At 32.1% G+C, this 27,152-nt stretch overlaps 3 protein-coding genes across 11 annotated transcripts in view; 2 read left to right on the forward strand and 1 right to left on the reverse strand.

Annotated features, from left to right (window-relative positions):
* Window positions 1-24,730, forward strand: LOC141453451 (calpain-9-like). 7 transcript variants are annotated; one of them, XM_074126731.1, is made up of 13 exons: window positions 1-349; window positions 2,309-2,474; window positions 5,079-5,158; window positions 5,964-6,121; window positions 11,414-11,565; window positions 11,696-11,802; window positions 11,893-12,060; window positions 12,154-12,354; window positions 20,000-20,290; window positions 22,810-22,942; window positions 23,026-23,106; window positions 24,080-24,319; window positions 24,455-24,730. In XM_074126731.1, exons 10-13 carry the CDS (start codon window positions 22,835-22,837, stop codon window positions 24,689-24,691), a joined length of 666 nt encoding a protein of 221 aa, XP_073982832.1. In that variant the 5' UTR covers window positions 1-349; window positions 2,309-2,474; window positions 5,079-5,158; window positions 5,964-6,121; window positions 11,414-11,565; window positions 11,696-11,802; window positions 11,893-12,060; window positions 12,154-12,354; window positions 20,000-20,290; window positions 22,810-22,834; the 3' UTR covers window positions 24,692-24,730. The 7 variants fall into 7 exon arrangements, with proteins under 7 accessions (XP_073982832.1, XP_073982831.1, XP_073982830.1 ...); XM_074126730.1 differs by lacking the exon at window positions 5,079-5,158 and adding an exon at window positions 15,432-15,541; XM_074126729.1 differs by lacking the exon at window positions 5,079-5,158.
* Window positions 17,584-27,152, reverse strand: part of LOC141453450 (charged multivesicular body protein 6-A-like) — a 12,078-nt gene continuing 2,509 nt past the window's right edge. The window contains exons 4-6 of one of the 3 annotated variants that reach the window (XM_074126727.1): window positions 26,778-26,894; window positions 26,547-26,697; window positions 17,584-18,149 (exon numbers count right to left, since the gene is read on the reverse strand). In XM_074126727.1, coding sequence (XP_073982828.1) covers window positions 17,995-18,149; window positions 26,547-26,697; window positions 26,778-26,894 — 423 coding nt within the window. In that variant the 3' untranslated portion in view covers window positions 17,584-17,994. Of the gene's footprint in view, window positions 18,150-25,910; window positions 26,142-26,546; window positions 26,698-26,777; window positions 26,895-27,152 lie in introns of those variants that run through there. The other 2 variants (XM_074126725.1, XM_074126726.1) reach the window with 2 other exon arrangements.
* The window catches only part of LOC141453445 (putative inorganic phosphate cotransporter), a 13,836-nt gene continuing 11,464 nt past the window's right edge, over window positions 24,781-27,152 (forward strand). Inside the window, exons 1-3 of the mRNA XM_074126711.1 lie at window positions 24,781-24,844; window positions 25,126-25,192; window positions 26,313-26,450. The gene's annotated coding sequence lies outside the window, so the exon portion shown is untranslated. The remainder of the gene's footprint in view (window positions 24,845-25,125; window positions 25,193-26,312; window positions 26,451-27,152) is intronic.

Below are 27,152 nucleotides of genomic sequence, written 5' to 3' on the forward strand. Positions count from 1 at the left end.
TCTATGAAAAGGATTTAAAGTTTTCTGGGATTTTATGTTTTCTAGTTTTGAGAATTTGGGAGTACTGTTTGTTTGGCTGTCGTTCATGTTGAGTGAGCGGGAAATAAGAAACTTTAATGTAATCTTCAAGTATTTGTAATATGGCGTATGGTTTACTACTCTTTCGGGGTTATTTTTTATGAAAAGTGGCGATTTTAAAGTAGTTTTTTATGGGTGTGTGTGTGTGATTTCAAAAGGTCTTTAGTGCTCGAAAAATGTAATTATAATAATTGCAGAAAGAGAAGTCTTGTATTTTGCTACATCTTTTTTTTTCTGTTTCGTGCTTAAGTGAAGACTAATGCAGAAACAGGTAAAGAATTGTTTAATTTTATTTTTACTATTTTCAGTTAAATAAATACGACTGGACAATATAACTCAACATAAATGGTAATATGGTACAAAGTGTTGGTAACTCTTTCTGATCATTTTGTTTCTTGGAAGTTTAGATTTTGCAAGGCAAATAATTGGTATTATCTAGTACAAGCTAGTATGTGGAATATTACTGTCTTAAGTTTAGAACGTTTACAACATTTTAGGCGTGTGTAATCAAATCTGGTGTGAATAAAACAACTTTCTCTGACTGCAATTAACAAAGTTATAAGGGTGATACTCTTCACGCGGTCGTTTATTTGTTTTAACCTCGTCTTTATGTTTTGATACTGTGGTTTGTTGGTTTACGTTTTTATAACTGATCTTGAGTTGACAAACTCAGGTGGACTGATGTCTGGCTCAACCGGCTATGCTAGATTTTCAACAAGTCCAGAGTGAGGCTTAGCCTTCCCTTTGGGTGCATTCCTTGATCCAAACGTTTTGTCATGAAATTGAAACGTTATTAAAGTAAAAAATATTTCTGATTATTTTCTGACCAACTTTCCTGTACCCAAAAAAATCTACTGTTTCAAGTGGTCAAGAATAAATCAACATTTTCAACTAAATTTATATAAATTGTTTTCTACCATTTGGTTTTTTTTTTACTTTTGTATGTTTGAAGTTTTTATGTATAGTACATATCTATAAAACCTGCGGGTATTTATAGATGTGATTGATTGCTTAAACGCTTATTACAAGTCCTCAGGTTACTGCGAAGTAGCCAGTCTTGGAAGACCCTCCATTTCAATCGGAGGGGAAATGCACTACCGCTAAGTGGCTCATGTCAACTTTACTCTATTTACCAAACGATGCGAGATAGATTTAGTATGCGTTCATGTGTTGCTAATACAAAAGGCTATATCAGAGGAATGTGATCAATGTTAGAAGTTAGAATAATTTCTATGTAGTGAGAACTTGAGATTGCAGAATATGTTTACTGGGAATCTGCACAGTATGGTGGAGAAATCGTGCCAAAAACACATCTCTGAAGGCAAGAAATATTGAAGATGATCTTTAAAAGATCATATTTGAAAGGCGGAGTTGGATAGTACATGCAATAGATTGGAGAGCTGGGGTGATAGAGATTTGGGCTGCCTCAATAGTCCAGGACAAGCCATTAAGTAAGAGGCCCTTAAGACTTGTATTTACAGTGAGAATTCAGTTTCAAAACTTTAACACGATAGCAAACAGTTTTATGAAGGAATAATAGTTTCCAGAGATGCTGTACATATATGTATTCCAAACTTACGTAATGATCATTAGCGATGCCAGCACACAATGAATTGGTAAATAGTACACTATTACAGTGCTAATAGCTTTTCAATTACGTAACAAATTATATTATTTATTCAGAGGATTGTTCTTGACTATTTCGTCTTTTGACTTGTGTGCCGATGCCACCAATATTTCTTATTTATTGTTTATTATTTACGTCTATATTGCGAAAGCCTCATACGACTGTCTTTGACAATTCACGCATTTACGAATAGTCTCCGAAGATAACTAACATTTAACTTGTGGAGTGCCACATTATTCAGTAATTTTTAGTAATTGTTTCGAAAATAGTTCCAATTATTTTCTTTTAATTTTATGAAAATATGAAGTTTTCCGCTATAAATTTTATTTTAGCAGCTTTTTAGTGGTACGTGAATAAATCTATTATAACCATTAGTGGGCCATTTCAGTACAATTTACGATTCTGTTTTTAGTAAAAATTTTACTAAGTTAGTCGATTGCCTCATCTACCTAATGGAGTAAAAGACCTGTATAATCTTTATGAGTTCTAAAATAACTTCTAACTGCGAAGTTTCAAATTGGAGTTCATTTCTAAACTTGAACATCAGAATTAGGACTAACATTTGGGTAAATTTAACTTCTCCTTTTTTTTTTTTTTTTACAGAGAGGAGCCACAATAAAGTACAATAATCGTCGCATTTAGAAACGGAAGGAACACAGAATAGAGAGCGAAGGACCAAGGAAAACTGAGTCATTAGATAGCCTATTGTTACACGGTCTTGGCAATGCAGTTTATATTAAAAGATTAAGAGGAGAATATTACCATCAAGGTAAAGTAATTGATGCATTAATTTATCAAAATAACATTGTCCCTTTTGAAATGCACCAATGTCCATTTAGTGCACACTTAGTTGTTTAATGAAATTAATTGTGGTAAACAAGGCGCACCCAAAGTGGTTTAGAGCTGACCCTCCCCTCTGAAAATATATTGAAAAATAAATGTTTTCCAATGATATGCTTTAAAAAAATTTAATTGTTACATTTTGGAAATTCCACTTCTAAGATAAACTTCAATGGCTTAACTCTCCTACATCTGTGTACATAATCCTTCAGATATCCGCATTTTAAAATCATTATAATTCTCTCTTTCAAAAAAATGGGAAGTAAGTCAACCAATGTCTCCACGATTGGCCGTGGAAAATCCTGAAAAATCTACATAGACCATCTGTTGACAGATCCTTGCAATGCATGTGTTTTCTCACACTATAGTGGCTCTTAAATAAAACCTAGGATTGTCCGAAGGATGCCTCAGTCTTGTGAACTTATATGAGCGCCCAAAAATGAACTTTTCTCCAGCTTCTGAATTTTTCTTTTACCATTACCTACTTTTCGTTCACGCTTTGTGGGTTGCATTACCGCGGCATTTTGCCTACGCCGTAAATGACCCTTTGAGCTATCAAAGAAACCTTAACCGGACCAGGAAGGCGATTGACTCATGACGCTTTTGTCCTGAATACGAGACACCATATAATAGTATTTACCAAAACTCATCCATGCAGGACTCATACTTCCATGAATTTACATCATAGCACTAGAAGAAGAAAAGTGATACTGTTGTATCCTAAATAAGAAAATTGTTTTAATTAAAAAAATAAATGCATTTATATCTCAAATCCTCCCATTCCAAAAAAAAAGTTTAGTGCTTTCTTGGCTGCCAAGCACTAAAAACTAGTATCTTAGTTTCCAGTTAGGCTCTTTGGATATTAATAAAAGGCTATTTTGTTCTACTAGAAAGAAGTATCAAATATATCTTGATCTATGTATAGTTATCTAATAAAATAACCGCATCCCAATTTAAGTCCATTTCGTTGCGAACAGGCAAAGTTACCGTTTTGTTAACCTAGATATGAAGCATCCATAAGGCCTTTAGAATATGTTTGGTTAAGCAGGTGATCTTTTTATTATTATTTTTTATTAATAGTGTACCCAGTAATTCGATTATCCTTGCTTGAGGTGTTTCCTATATTCTACGTATGTAAATTTACATGTGCGAATAGTTATTGTGCAAATATATTTTGACACAAATAATAAAAGTGATAAGGGGGGAAAAAAAAATCTTCATGAATACAAATATTATTCGCAACAGTCACACTTATCTGTGACAGAGTTTATAAAGTGAAAAGAATTACAGTTTCGATTAACTTACGCTTGGATACACATTAGAATAGAAATTACAATGAGGCTACAAGAAAAGTTAGAAGAGTTGGATGAAAGAGAAGATTCTGTCGGGTCATGCGTGAAGTTAGCTGCGATTTAATATTATCACTTTTGTCATGTGTAAATTGATATTAGCTTCGCTACAATTATTTTATCTGTATCTATTATTATTATTATGTAGAAATTGTAGGAATAATATTTTTAACGAATTACGAACCTTTTTCCTCGGAAAGTTTTTTTTAAAAAAATAGGTTATATAAGTTCAATGAGCACATGAAGCCATCAAGAAAATTCCCCAAAACTTGAAAAACGATTCAGTAAACTTGATGTTCAATTTTTTTTTTTGCTGGGTCCTACCCCTTCAAGATATCGATTTTTTTACTTTCTTTGATTTCTCGGTTTTGAGTAATGTTTGGCTCCACGGTACAAAAGTTAATAAACACTTTTTCGGACTCGTGGGACTTCAAAAAACAGAATTGTCAGTGAAAACGCAAAAACAAACATTTAAACCATGTCACATCTGGTTTGTCCAACATCTTGTTATTCTATCATCCGATGAAACTTAAACCAAATATCAGATTTGAATACTCTAGTTTTTCGTTTATCACCCACAGTACACTGGTGTAGGTACACTCAAATTTAATTCCAGCGCTCTCATAATTAGAATATTCTGTAATTCTAATTTTATCAATTTGTCTCTTTCGTAATACTTCTTTTTATCTAACAAAACAAACAAACAAAATACCTCTCCAGGAAGATAAAGTAAATAAAAATGACTTTTCAAATTTGGAATATTTTAGTTAAATATTTTCATTGCGAGAATAATTTTATAGAAAAATCTTATACAATCGTATTTCTTACTTTTCAGCTAGATAATTTATTTCAAATTTAAGTTAAAAAAATAAATAAATAACGTAATTGATTTCATAGTGTCATGTGAAAAAAAATCAATCACTGCATGGCAAACTAATTCAGTTCCAGTCTATTAGTTGTAGCAACAATTTTCACGGGTCACAATCGTTCGATGTACTCAACTGTAGCTTTTTTTTATCCCATAAACCGATTCACTCAGGTTGTGTTTTTAAACTATAGGAGCGTAGAAACGCTGATTAAAAAATAAATAAAATAAAATAAAAAGTTAGTGCAGTCAGTAGAATTAGAATTGAAATAATATGCTATAAACATTTTCATGAGTTTTGCTTGATGAAATTTTTCAGATTTTCTTTATGCTGGATAAATTTTTGAGGCTAACGAAACATTACATTTCATTTCATTAAAATCAAGTTTCTCAACTACGGTAGGTTTTTAAGTGAAAAGGAGACGGTACAGTAAATATCACACATTTTTTACACAGATTTTATTAGTTTTAATTTCTAATTCAAAAATATTACTTTCAAGCCTTCAGGGTTCTGATTAATTTTAGTTTTAGTTCTGCGATTAGCTAGCTGTCTTTTCTCCATCGTAAAATAAAACAATGCACACTGTCGAAAACCTTTTTTTCGAGTAGTAATTTCGAATCAATACTTATCTGATCTTTGTCTTTAAAATGTGGAACGATGAGTTGATATTAATTAAAGAAACGTAAACTTTATCAATTCTTCTTGAGTTATAAGCTCTAGGTGGCATTGTAAAAAAGTAGTACTGAATTCTGAATTTTCTTCTCTCATTTTTAACCTGACAAAAGTAACCTTCTGCCCATATGCATACCTCTTCATCCGTGAATTCTTTTCGTTAATTCTTTAACGTTGATTGCACAAAAATGTATATTCTCTCCGGTTCTTGCGCCATAAGTAGGATGACTACGTATTCTTTTTTACAGGACTTATTTATCAATTTATACTATAAATATAGACACAAGTATATTTATTTATTTATACTATTTAGTTTGGCCTCTCCCTCTAAAACGTGAGTTTTGGATCCGCCACTAGTTCTCTCACATTTAGTACTAACCAGAAATTAATTTCCCTCCCCTGAAGCAAAATTCTTCACTTACGACTCCGAAAATTTTTAAGAAAAAGTACATAATGTGAGTATTTCCTACCAGTTTCTAAGTTAAAATAGAGTATTTTTCTAAGTTCTAATTCCTTTCTTTTGTTTTCTAGGTTGTTCCATTGTTTGCATTAAATACAATTAGTATTAATAATCAAGACAAGCTAACTGAGCATCCTTTTTGCGGATTTTGACTCATCATCTTCAGTATTGCAAGGATGTTTTGGAACGTTGACTTCCAGGTTCAAGGTTTCTCCGTCACGCGCCACTGGTACACATAATTTAGTTACTGTGATTTGGCAAATTATGTTTTTACAATGTGGGTTTTTAATTTGAAAACTATTATATCAAACAATGTTGTACTTCTTATCAAAGCAACAGAAAATTAAAACTGTCCGGTAGGACAGTTGTATAAGGGTTGATCGTCAAAAACCGCACGAAAAAGCATAATGTTGAAAAACACCCAACTTTGACAATTTTTTTCTCTTTTTCTATAAAAGATAAAATTCCCAAATTTTCTTTAAAATGTAGGGCAGATCCTCCTTTATAACTGTAATTTTTTCGTAATAACATTGATTTATTAGTTTACGAGAGAAACTATGTCAAAAATGTGCAAAAACGACATTTTCAAAAATTGTTGTTGTTCTTGTTTTTGTTACCTTTTTTTTGTAAACAACGTAGCGCCTAAACGCACGAACCGATTTTCATGGATGAGGTGTCATTCGATTCGGAATTTTATGTAGATGTACCTTTTGGGGTTCTCGACGCTGTGCATCTAATGGGAGAGGAGTTAGCCCCCTTTATGTAAGGCCCCCTCCAAAATTATTATTACTAATAACACTATCTTAGCCAGACTTTGTTAAAATTTGTCAGGTTGAAAGGGTTAGGGCTCCCCTACGTAACAGTAAAGCGACGGTCTGCTCTTACACCTATATTTATTATTTGAGAATAGGTGGTGCAGCCCTCCTATAGAGCCGCTTAAAACACCACAATTAGAACAGATCAGGTCACTCAACTATAAGTCAAAGGTGTGTCCATGTATTCAAGGGCTAGAAGATTTAGCAAAATGTTTATGTAGAAACAATTTATCTTACAGTAATATTCCTGTAGGGGTGTTAATGGCGGAATGAATTATATTAGATGTGGTTGGATACAATTAAGAAAACTATGCTCTTTAAGTACTAAGGCCCAGAGAACATTACGGTTACCTCTGGTCTCTAATTTAAAACCTACAAATGAAAACATGGCTTATTGTAAAAACATTTTATTATTTAATTTCTAAACAAATCATTCTGTCATTAAAATTGCTTTAATTGAAGGAAATAGCTTAGTAGTAGTAGTATACTGGAGTATGAATGCAAGAGGTTCGAGTCCAGCTTACTTATTGCCCTTACATTTTTTTCCGTTCAGCAGTGGTAACTCGATCCACGTAATAATGCACAATTTTATCAGTAATGAGAAGCATCGTCCAGTAGACTGAATTTGGCTTTAACCAAACTGAAATCGAAGTAGAAGAGCATTGACATCCACCTCCAATTGTTGTATACAGGGTGTATACGTTTCATTGTTATAAGAAACGTTTTGAGGCTCTGGGTTAAGAAGATTTGTAGGAAATTTAATGCTCTATCGTTTGGAACAAGCAGATTTGTTAGTAGGATATAGGATAGAAAAGTTACGGCCGTTTTTATGGGTGGAAAACGTGAATATCGACGGAAAAGTTAAAAATGCAAATATCTTGGACACTATTGAAAATCGGGCCAAAGTGAAGAGAATACGAGAATACTCGTATTTTTTGTTGCATTTGAGCTGCTGAATCACCTCCCGAAGTTTCGACCACTCCTCCGCATACACCCTGTATAATACTTGCTTAACATTGAAACCTAACTATATTTTTAGTGCAAATTGTAAGTTTCTATAACATTTAATTACTAGAACAGCTGCAAAAGAAGGTCGTGTAAGTGTACAAATAGATCTTTTCAAATAACGTACTCAAAAAAGTTTATTTCTTGTGTAAACTTAAATTTTGAAAATCTGCGCGATGGAGAAGAGAGAGTATAAGCAAATTACATTTAAAAAAAATTAGGAGTGCAATCTTTTGTAAGCAGACAGGAAGTGATGCATGTGAAAGGTATGCAGGGAGCCAACACAGGGGATATAAAACTTGTTTAGCGAATATGAGGGAATAACAAATCAGAGAATAGGTATGTAAGTGCGCGCATGTGCAGGCAATCTGGGTGATACTATAGCTTTCTCTTTGGAATAAAAACAAATCGGCCGGACGCCGGCAACGGCCAGCAACTTTCACTTTGACAAGGTACACACAACCTTCCAACCGAGATAGCATTTTGGTCCATTCCACGGTTGTGCATTCAAACATCATGAACCAGTCTTACCGGACTGTCTTGCAGTCAGGTCACGCCCATATTTCTCTCTCTCTTGCCTTACATTTCTTATTACAGGAACTTCTACGAGTTCTGCTACTTAAGATTAGAGTAGTGATTCGTAGTCTCTGTACATAAACTGATACAATGTGACGGGGATGTGTGATGGAGAAAAGAGGTCTTAAAGTAGTGTTTAAGATTTTAGTTACTATTGAATTTATACTTGAATGAACTTAATATTTAAGAACCTAAGCTATATTGTTCTCAGGGGACATAGTAAATAGATTTAATTGTTGCAATGGTTAGCTCAGTAAAGTTCTCGTCTTCAATGAGTCACACAGTGAACAGTTTGTATGTGGTGTATATCCCACATAAGTTTGTTTGTAGGTTGCTTAGAACCGCAACTAGGAAAGAGCAATCTTTGAGATCTTCAAAGCCATTTCCCACTTTCTCTTGCTACCCGTGAGAAAAAATATTGCAATCATGTCAAATTTTCTGTTTCAACTTCCCTTGAGTCCACCCCCAAAAAAATATTGTCTAGAACATGTGAGTTTGAAAACTCTAGCGAAAAAATGGAAAAAAATAAGTTCAGAGTTAATATTTCATTCGAATTTTCCCTATGGGGGTGCCTGACTCAAATTTAGTAAAGAAAATCACTCAGCTGGAAAAACCACTTTTCACATTTTATCTATTTTTGTGATTTTTTTTTTCTCGAATACTACTTCTATTAAGCACAGCACAACTGTAGACCTACATCTTTTGTTTAGAAAGTTTTCCAGTAAAATTCTATTGTTGCATCTGCGAGAGGAGAGGTGGCTAGATTTCCTTTATTAGCAGATGTTTGGTCCTATCTCTTACATAATATTAAGTGTTAAATGAAATGCCAAAATGCTCTGCCAAAAGTATCACTTTACATAATCTTAAGATTATTGTTACTATTATTTATTTTATTATTGTTATAAGCATTATTTTCCTCAAGCTTGAATTGTTTTCGAAAGTAGCTTCTACCATAATTCTTCAGAGAATATTATTCTCTGAACTATTGTATGATTTGGTGAAGATTTAGTTCTGAAATAATTTTTCTAGAGTTTTTAGCCAGTTAGTAAGTTTCGGTGTGCAACATTCGGGTACAAATTGTAAAAAGGTAATTGTACTAGGTTATACATATTCGCTTATAAGGTTATACATACTAGTGGCTTAATTAATATGCCTCTTCAAGTATATGTATTCAGTAGTACCTTGTCCATTCAACAACCAAAAAACTGTAGTTAACATTCATTCATTCACGATTACAATTTAGTTGTGCAGTTTTCTTGGTTCATTGAATATTGCCATACGTCTCAATTGTGCTTCATAACTAAGTGGCACTATAGGCCTGCCTTAAGTTCTACTTCTGGTAGAAAGTAACTGCCGTAGGTAAAATTCAACTATGCATCTCCTTTAACCCCAGAATGGCGATTTCACTTTTGGAGTTAAACCGTCGTCTCCCAAATCCAGCCCATCAAACAATCTGCCTGAAATATTGTGTAAAATAAAAGAGGCTGATTGTAATACAATCAGCTACTAAAGATGATGCAAATGACTGAAGTATTTTTAAGAAAATTCTTATGGGGCGAAGTATTTTAGATTATCAAGGCTGTATTTTGTAAAGATTTCAATAGTAGTTTTGTTTTCCCTCATATTTTAACTAAAAAATAGCTAAATTGACTGCTCACAGCAAAAAATTCTCTTTCTTAACTATTCTCCTGCTTTTAAACCGTTTCAAATAAAGTTTATTCGTTAAATTTAAGTGGCTAGTTCATTTAATTTTTAGAGTTTAACACAATACAAATATTATTTTGGAATTTCACTAAAACATAATTGAAAAGTATGGGGAAAGCCTTGAATAAGCGATTACTATTGTCTTATAAGCTCAGAGCACGTATCCGGAAATGTCTAGGTCTCTAACAAGACATATATGTTTCCTGACTGAATACAATAGTCTGTTGCCAATGTCAAGCTACAATAGTTTGCTTTCTTGATTTTGTCTATTTTGAATTTATCACCTTGCGTGTCCATCACATTTTTTCTTTCTATCTAAACAAATAATGTGGTGCCGACTACAACATCTTCATTTTTCAAACAATTTAGCATTTATGTCTGCAAAAGCGTCTAAGAAAGTCTTGTGTGTGGTTAGAGTAGATCTCCATCAAATAACACAGGTCTGCAAAAGAAAATCCAACAGCTGTTTGGTTAATCCACGTTATCTTTATATTTTTGGGTAAGCTTTACGTTTTTATCACGTTTGTTACTATGTTAAATAAGGCTATAACTCAAAATAAATGAAAATAGACTATATTTATTTTTTTTATTACAAATTTTTCATGAAAATCATTTTTGTAATTGGTATGAGCTCACTAACTCACTAAAATCGCGTCTTCTTCCTTGTGAGGCTTCTCATGGTATGTACATTTACGTTTGTTAATAGCATCTGGAATGTCTCTTTAAAGCGCCCTGGAGCAGTCTACCATCATACTAATGCTTCACCTTACCTGGTTTCTTCTTTCCATCTCCTTAATGTCCCTGGTGGAATCATTCACCTTGCTCTTCACTCACAGCTCCCAAATTTTCAGGAAAGTTGTCAAGCTGGGAATGAAGGAAATGCACTTTTAAATTCATCAGCCTTTCAGCATTCGTTTGCACACTTTGTCCAAAGTATGCGACGTACACTTACTTCCCAAAGTCTGTAATATGCAGCTGTTGCTTTAACGCTGTATACATATCTATGTATTCAACATAAATACAGAAACTGTTAGGCAAATTCTTAAACTTCCGCTGAGCCATTTTGGGAATCACGGTTGAATAATGACGAGCTAACACGAATTGAAATGAACTTGTGCACAGGGATGAGCCAGAAAAAAATAAATAAAATAGAATCAAGCCCGGTCGCGTTCAGCTTGCGTTGATTCTGGTTGAAAGTTCTTTTCTCTGAAAGTTAGGTATATTTTTTTTTTTTTGCTTTGTCTATCTTGAATGCACTGATGTAAATTAATTAATAGTAATTTTGGTATTACTATGTAATAAATTTGGGTAGAAATCCTAAGATCAGAAATTGAGAAAATTTACTTAGTTTCAAGAGAATTTTGCATTTTGTGGCAAATTTGACGTTCAGGATTTTATTCAATATTTTTTTTCGTTTTCAGCCACCAAAATCCATGGGATTTAGATGAAAATAATCAAAACAGCTTTTTAGTCGCAGACCTGAGTAATTGGTAACCATAATTATTTTGGTAGATCGCTAAAACACTTTTGCAAGAAATGCAACCTACCGGATAATTCAGACAGCCAAAGCCAGGTTATTATATGGTTTCATTTTATCTCTGCAGCTAACGTAGTCTCAGATCATTGATTATTGGTTATGTAAAATAATTTAAGTAATTTTGGGTGTGGAATCGAAGTTTATTTCATTTTTTTTTTTTTTTAAGGGAAGGAAAATAAAGTTAAGATAAAAAAAAAACATGAACGTGATAAAGGGTATTAATGGACTACAAGCTATTTTGCAAGCATTTTACGAAATAATAGAAACTTTCTTGTATGTTTCTTTTATTTATTTATTGTGTATATACAATGTGTCATCATGTTATTTACACTAACATTATAACAAAACCATTTACCGTTCCAGAAATAATCTATCTAATGGACAATTTTATCCATCCTACACATCTTGTATCCCAATGCAGTTTTCCTTGACTTATTTGTCAATGGTTTGTAGTAATCAATATTGCAGTCACGAAGTTCTTGATTATATTATTTACTATCTTCATTCCCACTGAGCGATGTGAAGATTATTGTAAGTAGTAGTAAACCAGTTAACCACAAATGAAAGAAAAAAAATCAAAATTGATTTACTTTTGTTTTTTACATTATTAATCTCTTGTACAAGGATTTACAGGAAACTGAAAGAACAAATCCTTTAACGTCAAAATTTTTTGCTGAATTCTATGATTAAATTCTTGCTTGGAATGTTGGATTTCTAACATTGCTTTTGATGAAGAAATTGTTACTGCGCTTCGAGGCTGGGTGATGAATAATTGAAGAAACTGTAGAAGATATACTACAAACTGATAGAGAACTTCAGTCTAAGGTAAGGATTCCATGAATTCTAATCAGGTCTCCATAGATTAAGGAAGAATATTTTTAAAAGGTACGTTTTCAGAACAACACTGACTTACATAGTTGTTATTATAATACTTTGTAACGTGTTATAGTTTTTAGTTATGTAACATTTTGTAGTATGCTGTGGTTAATTCTTGATTCAGCTCCAGTTGACTGCTTTCGCAAAGCGAAGTAAGAATCTGGGACTGCATATTCACGCGAATTTTTCTACTGACAGTTTTCAAGGTTCTAACTGTTACAATTTTTCAAATTCCGAATTTCAGAGACATATATAATTCTCTTACCAACTTAGATCGGTGTACCCCTTACGTAATACTGAATAATACTTTATAAGGGCCCCAATGTTTTCGCTCTATCCAAGAAATGAAAGCTAAGGGAGCAGAATAATACGTTGAATACAAAAAAAAAGAATTATATTGAGGTCAGTGATGTTCAATCGAAGTACAAAGTCCTGTTTTTCGTATAAATAGAATTTTTAAAACAGGATTCTTCTTCAAGTTGGTCTAAAATTCAATTAGTACTTGTTAAATTTAACTGTAGAATATAAAAACAGAAACTCCATGTTCACTTCTACAACTTTCTTATACCACAGTTTGTATTAATAAATTTTCCAAGAAGCATGCAAGTTTTATTAAAAAGATGGCTTGTGACAATATTGATAGAATCGAATTTATAATTTTTATTAACTATTTCAAATTTATTTTGAAATTTCTCCTCCTTGCACAGTTAATATGTTAAAGTAAAAAATTCATAACCATCAAACTGCATCAATAAATTCTGCACTATTTTGTTGATTTCTATTATCTGCTTCACATTCATTAACTTCTCGTATCTCTAGATTCCTCATACTGTACGTACTTACCTCCGTCAAACTACTCTACCCAAATCGTCTCTCTTCTTTTGTGATATCCCCTTTTAATAGTGTATTTCTAGGTAATTCAAAGCTTTTACTCCACTGAAAACGTTATAAGGTCTGCTGTGTTGGATAATGCACTGATTTTTTCCATTTTAACTCCTAGGTTTTTATACTTTCTGAACTGTTTCAGATTATTTTATCAATCTCTGTTAATGATTGAAAATCCGAAACCGGTTATGAAATTTTAAAAAACTTGTGTACTAATACGGATAAAATCAGCAATGTTCTATTTCGCTGACTTTGTATTAAAGCATGTTCTCTACAATCTGTTTACTACATCATCAGTTATCCAAGTCATCAGGGACTGCTTACTATCTCTGTACACTACCTCTGAATAATTGTCGGGGCTTGATCTTATCGAGTATTACTGATTCTTTCTCTAAGAATTTTATCTTCCATCTTCAAAGAAAACGCATCTCAGCTGCTGTAATTTGGTTCCGATGTTTGATTAGACCGCGCGATTTATTTTGTTATTTTTTTTTCTAAATTAACAAACTTTTAGAAAATACATGCGTCTCAACTTGACAGAGTCGTTCAAAGAGTTTACTGCCTATTTAAAATGTAAAAAAAAATGAAATTAGAAGATTAATTTTAAAATTAATTTAAGAAGAAAGGAGTAACATAGTTAAAAAGACAACATTAAACTTGGAATACAAACATACTATGTACGGATGTGAAGAACGGAAAGTTATGTTCAAGGTTAGGTGAGAGGTGAAATGGTGTGGGTGAAAGTAACAAACAGTTCGTGAGAGTGGCATAAGTAGGAGAAGAATGTAAAAATCTCTAAGACGTTCTCCTGTTAAGTTTGGAAGGAAGTAGCTCGCTTACAAAACTAATAAATGTGAACAACAGCACTCCTCTTTTGCAATCTCATACGGCTACCTAATCATGTTGTTTGCTGCATTAAGGCGCGTCGCCATGTTAGTTATTCCTCTTTGGATATCCCATTGGTAAGTTTCAAAGAGATTTTTCAGTCTACTTTTTGCCTCAGGACGGCATTATCTCGTTCCATATGTACGACATATTCTCTGTAAAGTGAGCTCTTAGGGGAAGAGAAAATCTATGGATAGGCATCTGCACTCGAACCGGGAGATCTAATCTCTCTGTTTTGAAAAATAGTCAACTGGTATTATTGATATAAATTAAATTTGAATCTATTAAAAGTAATTTATTAAAACACTGGTACGAACTGTAAGGTTCCGTTTAACTGGTTTTTTCGCTAAAAATCTACTCCATAAGTTCAGTATTTACTAACGTATTCCGCTTTGGATTTGTACAGGCAATTAAACATTACATTGAAATGCTATTTTAGAGGTTACTTTTCTTAATACTTCCTTAAAAAATATTTTCTAGGAAAAATTTGACAATTTTTTTGGATTTACGCCTAGAAATTAGTAAACCAATTAAAAGAAAATCGTCTTAGCCGTTTTCAAGAAAACGCTAAGAAACTGACCAGAAAAATTGTTCTTCTGATTTGCTGACAATTACTTCCTTTTATCAAAAAAATTGTTTATAATCGGATCCCATGTAGAATTTGTAAAGTTTCTATGATCTTTCGTTTTTAGATTTTTGCTGTCCACAATCTACATACTAGATTTGATTCATGCAAATGCACACACATTGATCAGATGATCCACTTTTTTTCACACTCAGTGGATCGATCTCAAAACTGATTCAAATTCACAGGTGATCCAAATTCTAAAATTTGCACGAAGACAATAATACTTACTAGAGACAAGAGAAAGTTTTGGCGATTCAAAACATTCAGGATGGAAACATTTAAAATTCAAAAAAAAAAAGAAAAGATAATCCTCTATTTTTAGCATTTATTCATACATTACGCCCGCGGCAGGACACTAGACGACAGCCTCAGAGAAATTGTTCCACTTTCACTTACATAAGCGCCACCTGGATGGCGCCTGTTTAAAGTTCTTGAAATTAAATAAGGATACAGGCTATAATATTAGTAATTTAAAGATTAAAACCAATCTTTTTATCGAAAGGACTTACCTTTAAAAATAAATTAATGGCATCGCTTAATTTAAGCATAAAATTATGAGGTTTTTTGACATTTATTGGAGCTCTGAATTGTATAAATAATATAGCTATTAACGTTTGTTTATTTTTAGCAAAATGACACCAAACCCAAGAAAAAGAATATTTTTATTTGACATCTAATATGAAAAGAAGATTGAGAGGGGCGAAATTGATGTCCATATCATCAAAAATGTGCGAAGCGGTAAGAAAGCAAATGAATTTCAGTTAGATGAACTTAGGTTTAAAAAGTTCAAGGATATGTGAACGATAGGTTTGCTAATTACCAATGCTATCTCAAAAGGTTGAACCTGAAACCTTAAGTAGAACCTTTGGCTCGTTGGGTATGTGTTTGAAAGTATGACATTGCATAATTTATGTACTTAAGCTATAATTTTTTTTTTTTTGTAGAATAAGTTATCTATTTGTATTAGAATAATATTGCTTTTAACGTACATTGTCATAAACTTTAAATAAGTATAATTTTGAATGTAATCAATGAGATAAAAGCTCAACAGAAATCTTCTCTGTTATTACATCCGCCCATTGGTATAAACTGGAAAGAAAATGTAATCCCTAACCCCTCCTCCTTGACGTTACAGTCAGGATAATTTTTCAGTATTATTTTCAATTTTTTATTTCTTGAAATATTTTACTATTGAACCGTTTATTTTATGTTTTATTACACAATCAGATATTTCATTGTTAATGAAATCTGGTGCAAAATCATCACTCCACGTGCACACGTGGCGATAGAACACAAAGCCAGAGAAAAGGAGGACACTCATCAGATTGTGTTTTTTTGGGAGGGAGAGGAGAGGATAGACGAGTTCCGGCATTGCATGTGATTAAATAGGTCACCAAGCCATTTGTGCAGGATAGGCCTGCAAGATGGGAGAGAAAGAAATAGTGCTGACGCCAACCATCTGGTGCTAGACTGAGTTACAATAAAGACAGAGAAACATTTGGAAGACAATCCTAGATAAAGTATAATAGACTGATCAACCAACCAACAGATATCGCGTTAATTTACAAAGTAATGTACTTTATGAAAGCCAAATTGCAGTTTATATCTTCGAGAATTTTAGTAAACGAAAGTCGAATATAATGTTCGTACCAGACTTTTTTTTTTAAAAAAAAAACATAAATAATTCATAAACATGTTTTAAGAAGAAAGTTATTTTTGCATTTAAAACTGCCACATCTTAAATTACGATTATTTATTTATTTTTTATTAGATTTTTGCACTCTGAAGGTCAAATAAATTTGCATTTAAGAATGGATAGTAAAAAAAAAAAAAAAAATACAACAACAAACCGGCAAGGAGAAGTTGCTTTCTCCTAACTTTCCTCCTGGCTAAAGTTGCAGGGAACTTTCTCAATCAAGTATCGGTGGACTTAAGTGAAGGTAAACCGACGCATATTTCACTAGATGCTTGTGTATGCACTTTCTTGTTTTTTAGTTGCATTAGCAGGCTTTTATTTCACCATCCATCAATTTTATTCACTATAAAATTATAGTTAGGCAAAATGACTGTACAAAAAAAGAAGGAATATTCGTTTGTTATTTTTTTAAATTCTAGTTTTTGGGTATATTTGGGAATTTTAGCTCATCTACAATACAAAAACAAAAAAGAGTTGCAGTATCTGATGTTCTATCCTGTTTCGGCCAAAAAAATCCTTATAATAAATCAGTACAACTATCATGGTATGCTCTCTAACGTTCCCTTTCAGTACAATTTACTGTGTTTCGCCATCTAGTAGCAGCGAAAGTGTTAGATTAGGAAAGTTGGCTGAATGCTATTTTATAGAATTGGAAGGTGAAAAGTTTTTTTTTTTAAAAAAATTTGTATTAATTTTAGTCTTTCATTTACTTCTTTCTTTTCGTGCATGAAAGCAGGGTGATATGAAAGTTCAGTGAATGTCGTTATGTAGATGCCATCGGGGGTAGGAGCAATTACTGATCAATAGGATACTTTACTAATTCGATGTTTTAATTTGTTTTCAGATTTTCTTGAAAAACAGACCCTACGATTTCCTCGCTTTACAATTTTACTAGTTCCTTATTGATTAGGTAGGGACACGAAACTAATTCAAAACGTCGAATAAGTGAAGTTTTAATCTTTTAGTAGTTCTTCATTTTGTTCTTTTATGAAGGTTTGAACTGATTAATTTTATAGTAAAAATTCTTAAAAGGATTCTATAGATAAAAGTTTTAAAACTTAAAATTTATTTAAATGCAATTTATGTAACCTCAAAAAAACTGTAGTAGTATTGAAACTGTAAATCAGTTATTACATCACAAGCTTTCTATTTTTTTATTTTTTTTATAACTGTATCGTGAGTCAGGAGTCTTTGATCTCACTTCCGTTGGGAAAAAAAAAAGATACCGTTGTGAACCCACTACTGACCTCTCTTCTTATTCTGCTTGAAGGGACATTTGTTACAACCACTTGTTTATTTTGTTCACTGTAATCTATTTCGGTAATATTCGGGCAATTTTTTTTTTATTTTATTTTTACTTTGTTTTATTCTTCGTAAAATTGCCAATTTTTATTTTAGCTTTTCATCGGAAAACTCGGGTAAATTATTGTGTATGTAACATATGATTGTTCGACTGTTTATGGCCAGCTAAACTCTTCATTTTTCTTTCTCTATTTCAATTATTGAAAGCTTTACACTTTGCAAATGAAAGGAATTTAGCTAAGCTTTTAGGACGTGAGGTTTTCAAGTTTAAATCCAAGTGTACTGCACTTAAGACTTTCTTCTTTTCCGAGGACCACCGTGCATTGACAAGCTCCAGGCGACAGTAACCTTAAATGCAAAAATAATAAATACAGTAAGATATCTTTGATAAAATCAACTAACCAGAAATATCACTCTAGTGAAATGGTTTTTCAGTTTTTGGTTTTGTTTTTCATCTTTTCTAAGAAAATCTATTGAGCACTTTTAAGAGTTGATATGTTGGTAGGCTCTCTTCTAAAGTACGTTTTTGTGTTTAAAAGTTTATTCAGCTTCATTATCTGTACTTAGAGTAAAAGCTGAGGATAAGTACGTGTTCTCTAAATCTTTTTTTAATTTCTGTTTTTACTAGACAGATATATTAACGTTTAGAATTTTTAAAAATGCGTTTTCCCTGGAGGATGAAATTTGGAGATTTAATAGAGTTATGTTATTTGTGTTAGTTTTCTTTGAACATTCGATTGATTCCTCCTATAAGAGGATCCGTCTGTAATTAGCGATAAAACCCGTTTACCGAGTATAATGAACGGATTTTTCATCTTTTTTCAGATTTCAAAGAATTAAATATTTATTTTTTTAAAATTCGATTGCTTTAAACTAGAAAATCTTGAGAATTGCAGTAAGAAATGATTGTGTGTCTGTTCACATTAAGAGTTTATTTTCAAACTATTTTAATGTATAATGTAACTACATACATTATGTGAAAACACACGAGAGGCGCGATCTAGCGAGGACATGTGTTATCACATTTAATTTCTAATATATTTTTTAATTTCGATTTCGTCTTTTTGTTTTGTTTTTTACATGAATATTGATGTTTCTGCGAACTAAAATTAGACTAAAGTAAACAAAATGACAAAGAGATGTATTTAATAATTTGGCCACAATTAATAAGTAGATAAATATGATGGAACATCCAGTTTTTTCATTAATAAATTACTTGCCTTATTTATTTTAAATAATATTCGATAGTTAAATAACATTTTGGTATCAGTTTTTGACACTTGCTCTAGATTTGGTTTGGTCAACAAAAAAATAATAAAAGATCTCAACGTGTCTACCGATCTTTGTAATCTGTAGTTACGCTTGTGCTGTTTAGCTGGGTAAGAACCGATTGAGTAGTATAACTGAGAAATCGGTCGTTTTTTGTTGTGGCACTTCTACGGCTACTTCCAGGTCTCCGAGCCATTCCCCAATTTCGTTAAATTCTAACACTGCTCGATGAAGCGCAGAACGTATCAAACATGTTCACGTGTGGTACACCAGTGGTTTCTACACTTCTTGCTCATAATGAATTGTCGCGTGCCGTGCATTTTTTTTTTTTTTTTTTTTTGTAATACTTTATAAATTCTATTTAATGTAGTGTAATCGTTAATTCTGGCTTGCGAATTCTGGAGAATATCCCTACTATTTCCTTTATCTTACTACGAGCCTTACTTATTTGATGGCCTAATGAGCCCAAAAAGACAGGTATTTATGATGTTGTTGATTGATTGAACTTAAAAGCGATAGTTTTTATTAAACCTTTGCAAAATTTTATCGTACACATTTGGAAAACGTTGCGCTTTACGCTTGTTAAACGTACAATGAGTCTTCTCCGCAAGAGCTACCGTTCTGTGACAGCTACTGCCCAAGAAGTGGCCATTTTTCTTTTGGATTCAATTTCGAGAAAATCTGTTAAACAGTTTTAGGAAAATCCCTTCTTTTAGTGTTCTAGATTCAGTTGAGGCAAATTTTCATTTTTAAGATATAATCAGTTTGGACACCCATGCAGAAATGTATATTTCTGAATAAAACTTGAAATAGACCTTATTGATAATCAATATTGGAGAGAAAATAATAATTATATATAAGAGGTTGCAAAATTATTTGAAGCAGTAATGGTTTTGTTTTTCTGTGGTTAACGAACTTATTCATTCCAGGTGGTGAAGTGAGGTCAGTTCGTGATGGATCGCTTAGACTATCTTTCGCCCAGTAACTTGCTAAAGGAATTGAGGGTTGTTTCGACCGGGCATTACTCTTAGAGCGAGTGAGAGGCCTTGAGTCGACACGCAACAGGAAGCAGATAGTATCTGCAGGGCGTCGTGCTACAAGACTAGGGCCACTACAGCCTTCTGTACCGAACAGTCCGCTGTCGACTGGCCGCTAGAGCTGCTCATGCAGACCTTTCAACTGCCACCCATTGGCTAGTATTGCGCCGCGAGATTATTGCCGTGAGTTAACTTTATGAAGTTTTTTCATGAAGTTCATTTCATTTTTATTACTATTTTATTTCTCTTGTTACTTATTTGGATTAAATTTAAGTACACGTTTACATTTCACAATATTTATGTTTCTAATACTATAAAACTGTTTACGGATTGAATTAAACAGTTCAGTTATTTGTTTGTTGGTACTAAATCTCAGCAGCACCACTTTATTGTCCATTAGAGTTAGAGATCCTCCAGATTTTCTGTCGACTAATAAGCATGTTTCACTATTACGAAGAGATCCCTGCTTTATGCTTCTTCTTAAATAAATAGTTCACAAATAGAGAAAAAGTGAATTCAGTATTTTCTCCCTCTGCTTATGGATGGGGTATTACTAGTTCGATGTACGATCTGCCTGAATAGAAAAATAAAAACTCTGAGTTAAATACTCAAAATAATTCTCATTGACAAATTTCCTTTGGATTTTTGTATGTTTTTTTTTAGGATTATAAACTTCGCATTCCGCTCAAGCCGATGGCGTGGAAACCCAATTTTTAGTTCTTGACCTCCGCCAGTAATCTCTTAACTTTGCCATCCAGTTCTGCACCCCACACGAACTCTGCATATCTCTTTACACCGTCAATCTATGTCGCGTGTCTTCAAAAAGAAACTCAAAAACTTCTTGAGTACTTCTTATCGTTATCCATCCAGTTAACTTGGCAAGTAAAACGTAATGGCCAGTATTTATTGTTTCTATGATGTCCGGCTCTTGTAAAAAGTCCTTCACCTCCAAACTGTACTCTTCCTTGAATGTTCTTCTCAAAAAAGAAGAGTATCTTCTCAATTGTTTTAAAAATGACAAACTTAAGAGCCTTTAGCTTGACTAAAAATTTCTAGAATCTAGTTTTGGCTCCACAGGAGATGATGAGTTCGGTTTTTTGCTCATTTTAAGAGAAAAAAAATCAGCATTTATTTGAGTTTTATCTCAGCCGACATTTCATTATGTCGTCTCACTGTTGAACTGAGGTAAGCAAATTCATTAACAGTTCGAATTTATGATGGCCGTCAACTAATAATTGGCCATAAGGTCTGCTTGGGTTTCCAGTAATAATATATTTCGTATTAGCTTCATTTATCTGAATTCGATAGGCTTCTCAAAAACCCATTAAAAAGGAACTTTTAAGATAGCGGCTGTCCTGTTAACAATATCTATAGTGTCGTACACCAATCAAGTAATTGAAACATGCTGTTAAATACTATTCCGTATGTTTAGATCTGTAAATTCCTTAGCGATTTCGCTGCTGTTTACTTAATCCCCAGTAATATTATATAATTCCTAAAATGAAGTTATCTGAAAAATATTTCAAATAAAAGCTTTAGACTGTTAGTCAAGAAAGAAAATCTTTGCGAGCCCAATTACATTTTCAATTTTTTTGAAGAAGAAAATTTAAAAACCCTTAAATTTCTTATTACAATTTATAGAAATCAAAAATCTTTAATCGAACAAATTTAGTACTTGCAGAATAATTTTTCTTAACATAGTTACGTTTTGTTTATTACTTTTTTAAGAGAATGTTCCTATTAAAACATTTATTTTTCTCTCACATTTGATTTTGCGAGCATTAAAAAAATATGTATATATCCTGACGTTATAAAATGTTCCTCCTTCTTTAAACAGTCATGACAAGAAGCTTTTTTTTTTTTTTTTAAATTTAATTATTCACAAAATCAACAGTACAGTGAATTTAAGTGATTTAAGTTAAGTAAAATTGATTGTGCTCAGAAAAATATTTATGAAACAGTTTTGTCATGTTTTTTTTTAAGTATAAATCTAATAGCTTGTTAGGTTTTGAAGTTTAACAAGGTTTCATACTACAAAATCGTTATAATGTTATTCCAAGTGATTGCATGTTAAAATAACATTCAATTTCTGCTTTGAAAGGTAATATTTTGATCAAAGCTTCATTTGCCAAAGTGTACAGTATTTATAGTTAAATAAAATATATTTTATTAAATTCACCTATTTTTAAGTTTTTCATATAGCCTGCATCTGTTTTGACTAAAACAGTCTTTTATTTAACATTTTGTGAACTCTTGAATTGATGCGCTTGCAAGTTTTCTTTCTTTGGGATATTCTAAAGTTTTTTTTGATTAGATCTGCCCCCTCCGTTATGACAGATGTCCTAAAGTAAAGATATTCTAACGAAATCTGTAGTAGAGCTATGTTTGCCCAGAAGGGCTTTGGTTTTCTTCCTCTCTGACAAATAATAGTAAATATTGGCGCCCTTAGGGAAGAAGCTAGAATTGTGCGTTATTTAATTTATTATTTTTTTAATTTGTGCCCCTCTCCCCTTGAGATATTATTTAAACTACCATCCCAAATGTTTACAGACTATAACAAGGTCTCGCAATGAAATAACCCATATATAAAATCTAGATATTTAGTCAGTACCTACTAAAAATTTACTTCTGCTGAACATGAACCAGTTTTTTATTTGTTCCAAATTATTATCTTATTTGTTGTAATGTTATACTGGTTACAGGGAGTCTACGGTGTGAGAAAACTTTATGGGATGCGCAAGCTCTTTAGTGAAACGTGCAGATGACAATAAAACCGAAATCACAACTAAGCATAATCAAATCGCCTTCAATTTAAGAGAAACTAGAATAATACAGGTAATTAAATTACTTAATTGTTTTATAAATAATAAATTCATCACTTGCCAGTATCATTATTTATGGACTTTTTTTTTCTGCAGGAAGAACAAGTAGATATTTATTTAGATGATGAATATGATCAAATTGACGATGAGTGGATGTACTGGTCAGGAAATTTTGAAGTAAATCAGTTGTTATACTATAGTATTAAATAATAGCTTAAATTCTTTTTGTGGACATCTCATCCTCGTTAATTTTAAGGATTTTTTATTCGATTGCCAGGATCTAGTACTAAAAATTATAACTAAAGCAAAAAATGTGGTAGATTGTGTAGAACACGAGTCGAGTATTCAATTTTTGTTGTTTTCTAATTAATTATTTTTATATTTGCAAAAAGACCGAAAATATCTTCTCAAAAATAGCCCTCAAAAATAACTGTAAACTAATGAAGAGAAGTGAAATGTGGTTAATATTTTTAAATAGTTGAGCCATTATTATTTTTCTTAGAGGTTTACAGCATTCTGTAGCGACTTAATCAATACTATAATCTTTAATCTTATTAAATAATACTGGTAAGTTGCTTATTATTGTTTTTTCATCATAAATTTGAATTTATAATTGAATTTCATTTGAATTTAATTTATAATTGAGTAGAAAGAGAGAAAAAATTTATTTGTATGTATATTTTTGAAAGATTTGTTTCTTATTGTTCAGCGTATTGTAAAATGTTCCTGAACAAATTGGAAAAATATTTTTTTTTTTTAATGCAAAGAGTTACGATTTAACATATTTCTAGATTGTGTAAAAGCTCTAGTGGGATTTAAAGATAGAAGAAGCTGGCAAACAATTGAAGGTAGCATTAAAAGACTACAGCTACGATTGTCAGATCTTCTGAAATCCTATGTAAAACACGTGACTTTAGAAGAAGGTATTGGATTCGCCAAATTTTTACAAGTTTGTGCTCTTTCCGACCATGTGATCTGGCCTTATGATTTTATATAGTACGATAGGCTATAAGAGCATCATTCCTTTGACTGTAATCCATATAAATAAGGGCTATTGCGATCTAGGGGAGAATTTAATTAAAAGAAAAGTTATTTAAATTATATTATTTATACTTGATTAATAATTAATGTTTGAAATTAATCCAACTAGGTAGTAGAATTAAAAGGAGAGTGGAAAGATGGATTTTCTGCAGGAGGATGTAGAAATGACTTGGAATCATTCGCAACAAACCCACAGTTCTTGCTGTCTATTGGACGACTAGAGGAACATTGCAATTCAGTGGAAACTCCTCTTCCAGAAAAAAATGTACACAATAAGATCACCGTTTCCATATGTTTGGAACAAAGTGGAAAAAAACCTTTAGCACATGTGGCTTACTTTATATATATGGTAATATGGATTGATTTCTATTTACATCAGGGGTACCAAAAAAAAAAATCCTTGGTGTCCATATCTACCTACTAAATACAGCTTTAATAACCTTCACTTTTGATGGAAATCTATTATCGTGGTGTTTTTTTGCAGACAGATAAAGAAGAACGACTAAGTGCTGAATATTTTCTTGTAGTACCACCGGAAGGGGATACAGGAGCTTTTGTAAATTGGCGACAGATACGTCATGAGTTTCGTTTATCTCCAGGATTGTACGTTATTGTTCCAGCCACGTTTAAACCTAATACTGTTAGACCGTTTTGCCTTACAGTACAATCAGTCCCTCCACTAGCTTTAAAACCTTTGACAAAATCAAGCCAACTTTTTTAAATTCAAAAAAAGTGTATCATTTATAAATAAACTGTACATTTGTTGATCTTTTTTTTTAGGTTTATTTGTTAATTCTACTTTTTTTGTCATGAAAATTGAAAGATTGGAATTGTTCAACAGCAGCACATCACTTCTTATAAAAGGGAAATACAGGTAATCAATCTCATAAAGATAAAATTTAAAAAAACTGGTGTAGCCAACCTTCTCCAATATCCAAATCCAAATATGGTGTGGGTTTATTTCTTAATCCAATTAACATCACTAACTGCATATATTATCTACTACAATTTTTTACTAATTAATTTTGTTGACTTATTTTATTTTCTATGTAACAGTTTGGGTCTTTCATAAATTATTTGCATGTAAGTAAATTGAAATACTCTTCCTAATTATCCACCGATCATGCGCTATAAACAATTTTCTCATGTGATTAGGAAACTTCAAGATATGTAGACTTCTTGTGAAAAATCAAAATCGAAAACCAGCTCAATCGCAAGATGGGTAAGAAAAAGCAAAAAGAATGTACTATTTTCAAATTTTGAAACTTTTTAAAGCGAATTTTTTTATGTTCTTGCCGATACTTTATTTTACCTTACGAACTTATTAAACTGAAACAAAAAGTAAATTTATACTTCTAACAAGTATAATTAGCTTTAACTATGCGAATGTACAAAGCAGGTTCATTTAGGTTGCGAAATCAATTACTTTTATTCTTCTTCTCTTTGTGCACTCTAATTTACTCTTACGAAGAGGAGATTGATTTTGTTCATCTGAATCTTCTGTTTACAAAAATATATAGTTCAACAGGGAAAGCGTCAGAGAAGTAGAACTCAAATTCTTAGATGCTACACTGTATGAGTAGTGAGAAAATTCTAAAGTGGTTAGAATTAATGAAAATCTTAAGTTGAACTAGTCACCAATATTATTCAGCATTGGGATCCAATCATATCTTCATACTAATGACCGGAAATAAGGTAGAAAATGATTTAATGGATGCTTTTGATTGAATCTCCTAATCTCAATTTAGTTTTAGTTGATATTTTGACCACTCAAGCGAAAGTTTCGAACAGTTAATGTAGTTCTGGATATTGATTTTTGTGGCACAGCTAACGTTACCACTCGCTTTATAAAAGATTATAGAATATATCTGTGAATGAGGCCCATTTAAAGATACAAGTGGTAAAGGTAAGCAATTGTGAAATATACAAGAACAGAAAAATTAAAAATTTTATTAATTTCAGTCACATTAAAGATAAGCAAAAAAAAATGCTGAAACCAAGAAATACTGTAAAGAGTTATGCCTTTTAGCTATTTGATTAATTGTAAATATTTCAAGTCTCTACAGCTAATATTGCTAATTTTCCCCGCTTTTTATTAGGTTCATCCTGTTTAACAGTTTGCTGGCTTGGTCCAGCTATTTCTGCAAGTTTAGTTGTTTCTATAGGGTCCTCTGAAAAGGGCAAATAAATTTATGTAGATTAAAGAGTTTTATTTTAAATAAAATATGAATTAATGAAGTCCTCTATTAATTAATAAATATCTCTAAAATAGAATTGAATCGTGGATAAATAGGGAAGTTAATTTGGATCGACAAGCGACTTTCTTTTTTTTTCTTTCCTAGTGAAGTTTATGAAAAGATCTTCTGCGTGCAAGGTGATGAGGAAACAAGATTGTGAAAGGAGAAGAGGTTACTCTTGCTCTAGATCTAAAAGGAGTCGGCAAAATCAATCGTATTTTGGATGCAGTACCGGAAGAACAGGTTCCAACTCCATGTTCTGTAATACTGTATTTTAGAATGCCTGTGATCTAGTTACTGATCAACGACCTTAGAAATTTAAGATAATTAAACTCTTACCTTTGAAAGAAAGCTTAATGTCCAAGAAGCTTCTATTGTCTTCTCCAAGGTCACTAGTGTTTTGGATTTCTTTTGTGATAATCTCCAGTTGATGTTCTAAATCTATATCTGAGTCAGGAATTTGAAGAGCAGCTATTTGTTCGTCAATTTCCTAATTATTTGGTAATTACTATTAATTTTATACATAAATGTGGAGAACGAAAAAAGCGTAATTTTTTCTAAATAATTTACCATCTGCTTTTTAATTCCTTCGCTAGTTTCTAGTAATATACGTTTAATGTACTTAATATTCATTACATTGTTTGCATTTTTTAGGGCTGCATTTCCCACCCTTATTGCGTCTATAACCTGTAATAAAAATGGAACAGTGTTTACAGTTCATAAAAAGTCTTCTACCACAAAATCGTGTCAACTGATATTACACTTAATAATTATTTACGAGTATTATACGCAATTACTTTCTCTTTCTGCCATTCTCGAAAGTTGTAATCTCGTATTTTTTTTTATTTTATTTTTTGACCAAATTCGTATTTGCTGGAACACCCACAGAATCCCTGAAAATCCAGTTAACTAATGTCAAGCATTTAGAAGCAAGGTCCACAAAAT

This window comes from Rhodnius prolixus, unplaced genomic scaffold (assembly GCF_049639745.1).
Source record: "Rhodnius prolixus isolate KJV_2025 unplaced genomic scaffold, Rpr scaffold_3, whole genome shotgun sequence".
Taxonomy (NCBI): Eukaryota; Metazoa; Arthropoda; class Insecta; order Hemiptera; family Reduviidae; genus Rhodnius; species Rhodnius prolixus.

Excerpts from the sequence above, each read along its gene's own strand:
- LOC141453451 (XM_074126731.1), top strand. The coding sequence starts at position 22,835 with ATGGGATGCGCAAGCTCTTTAGTGAAACGTGCAGATGACAATAAAACC. Across the intron at positions 22,943-23,025 it reads GAGAAACTAGAATAATACAG|GAAGAACAAGTAGATATTTA; the intron begins GTAATTAAATTA and ends TTTTTTCTGCAG. Across the intron at positions 24,320-24,454 it reads TGGCTTACTTTATATATATG|ACAGATAAAGAAGAACGACT; the intron begins GTAATATGGATT and ends GTTTTTTTGCAG.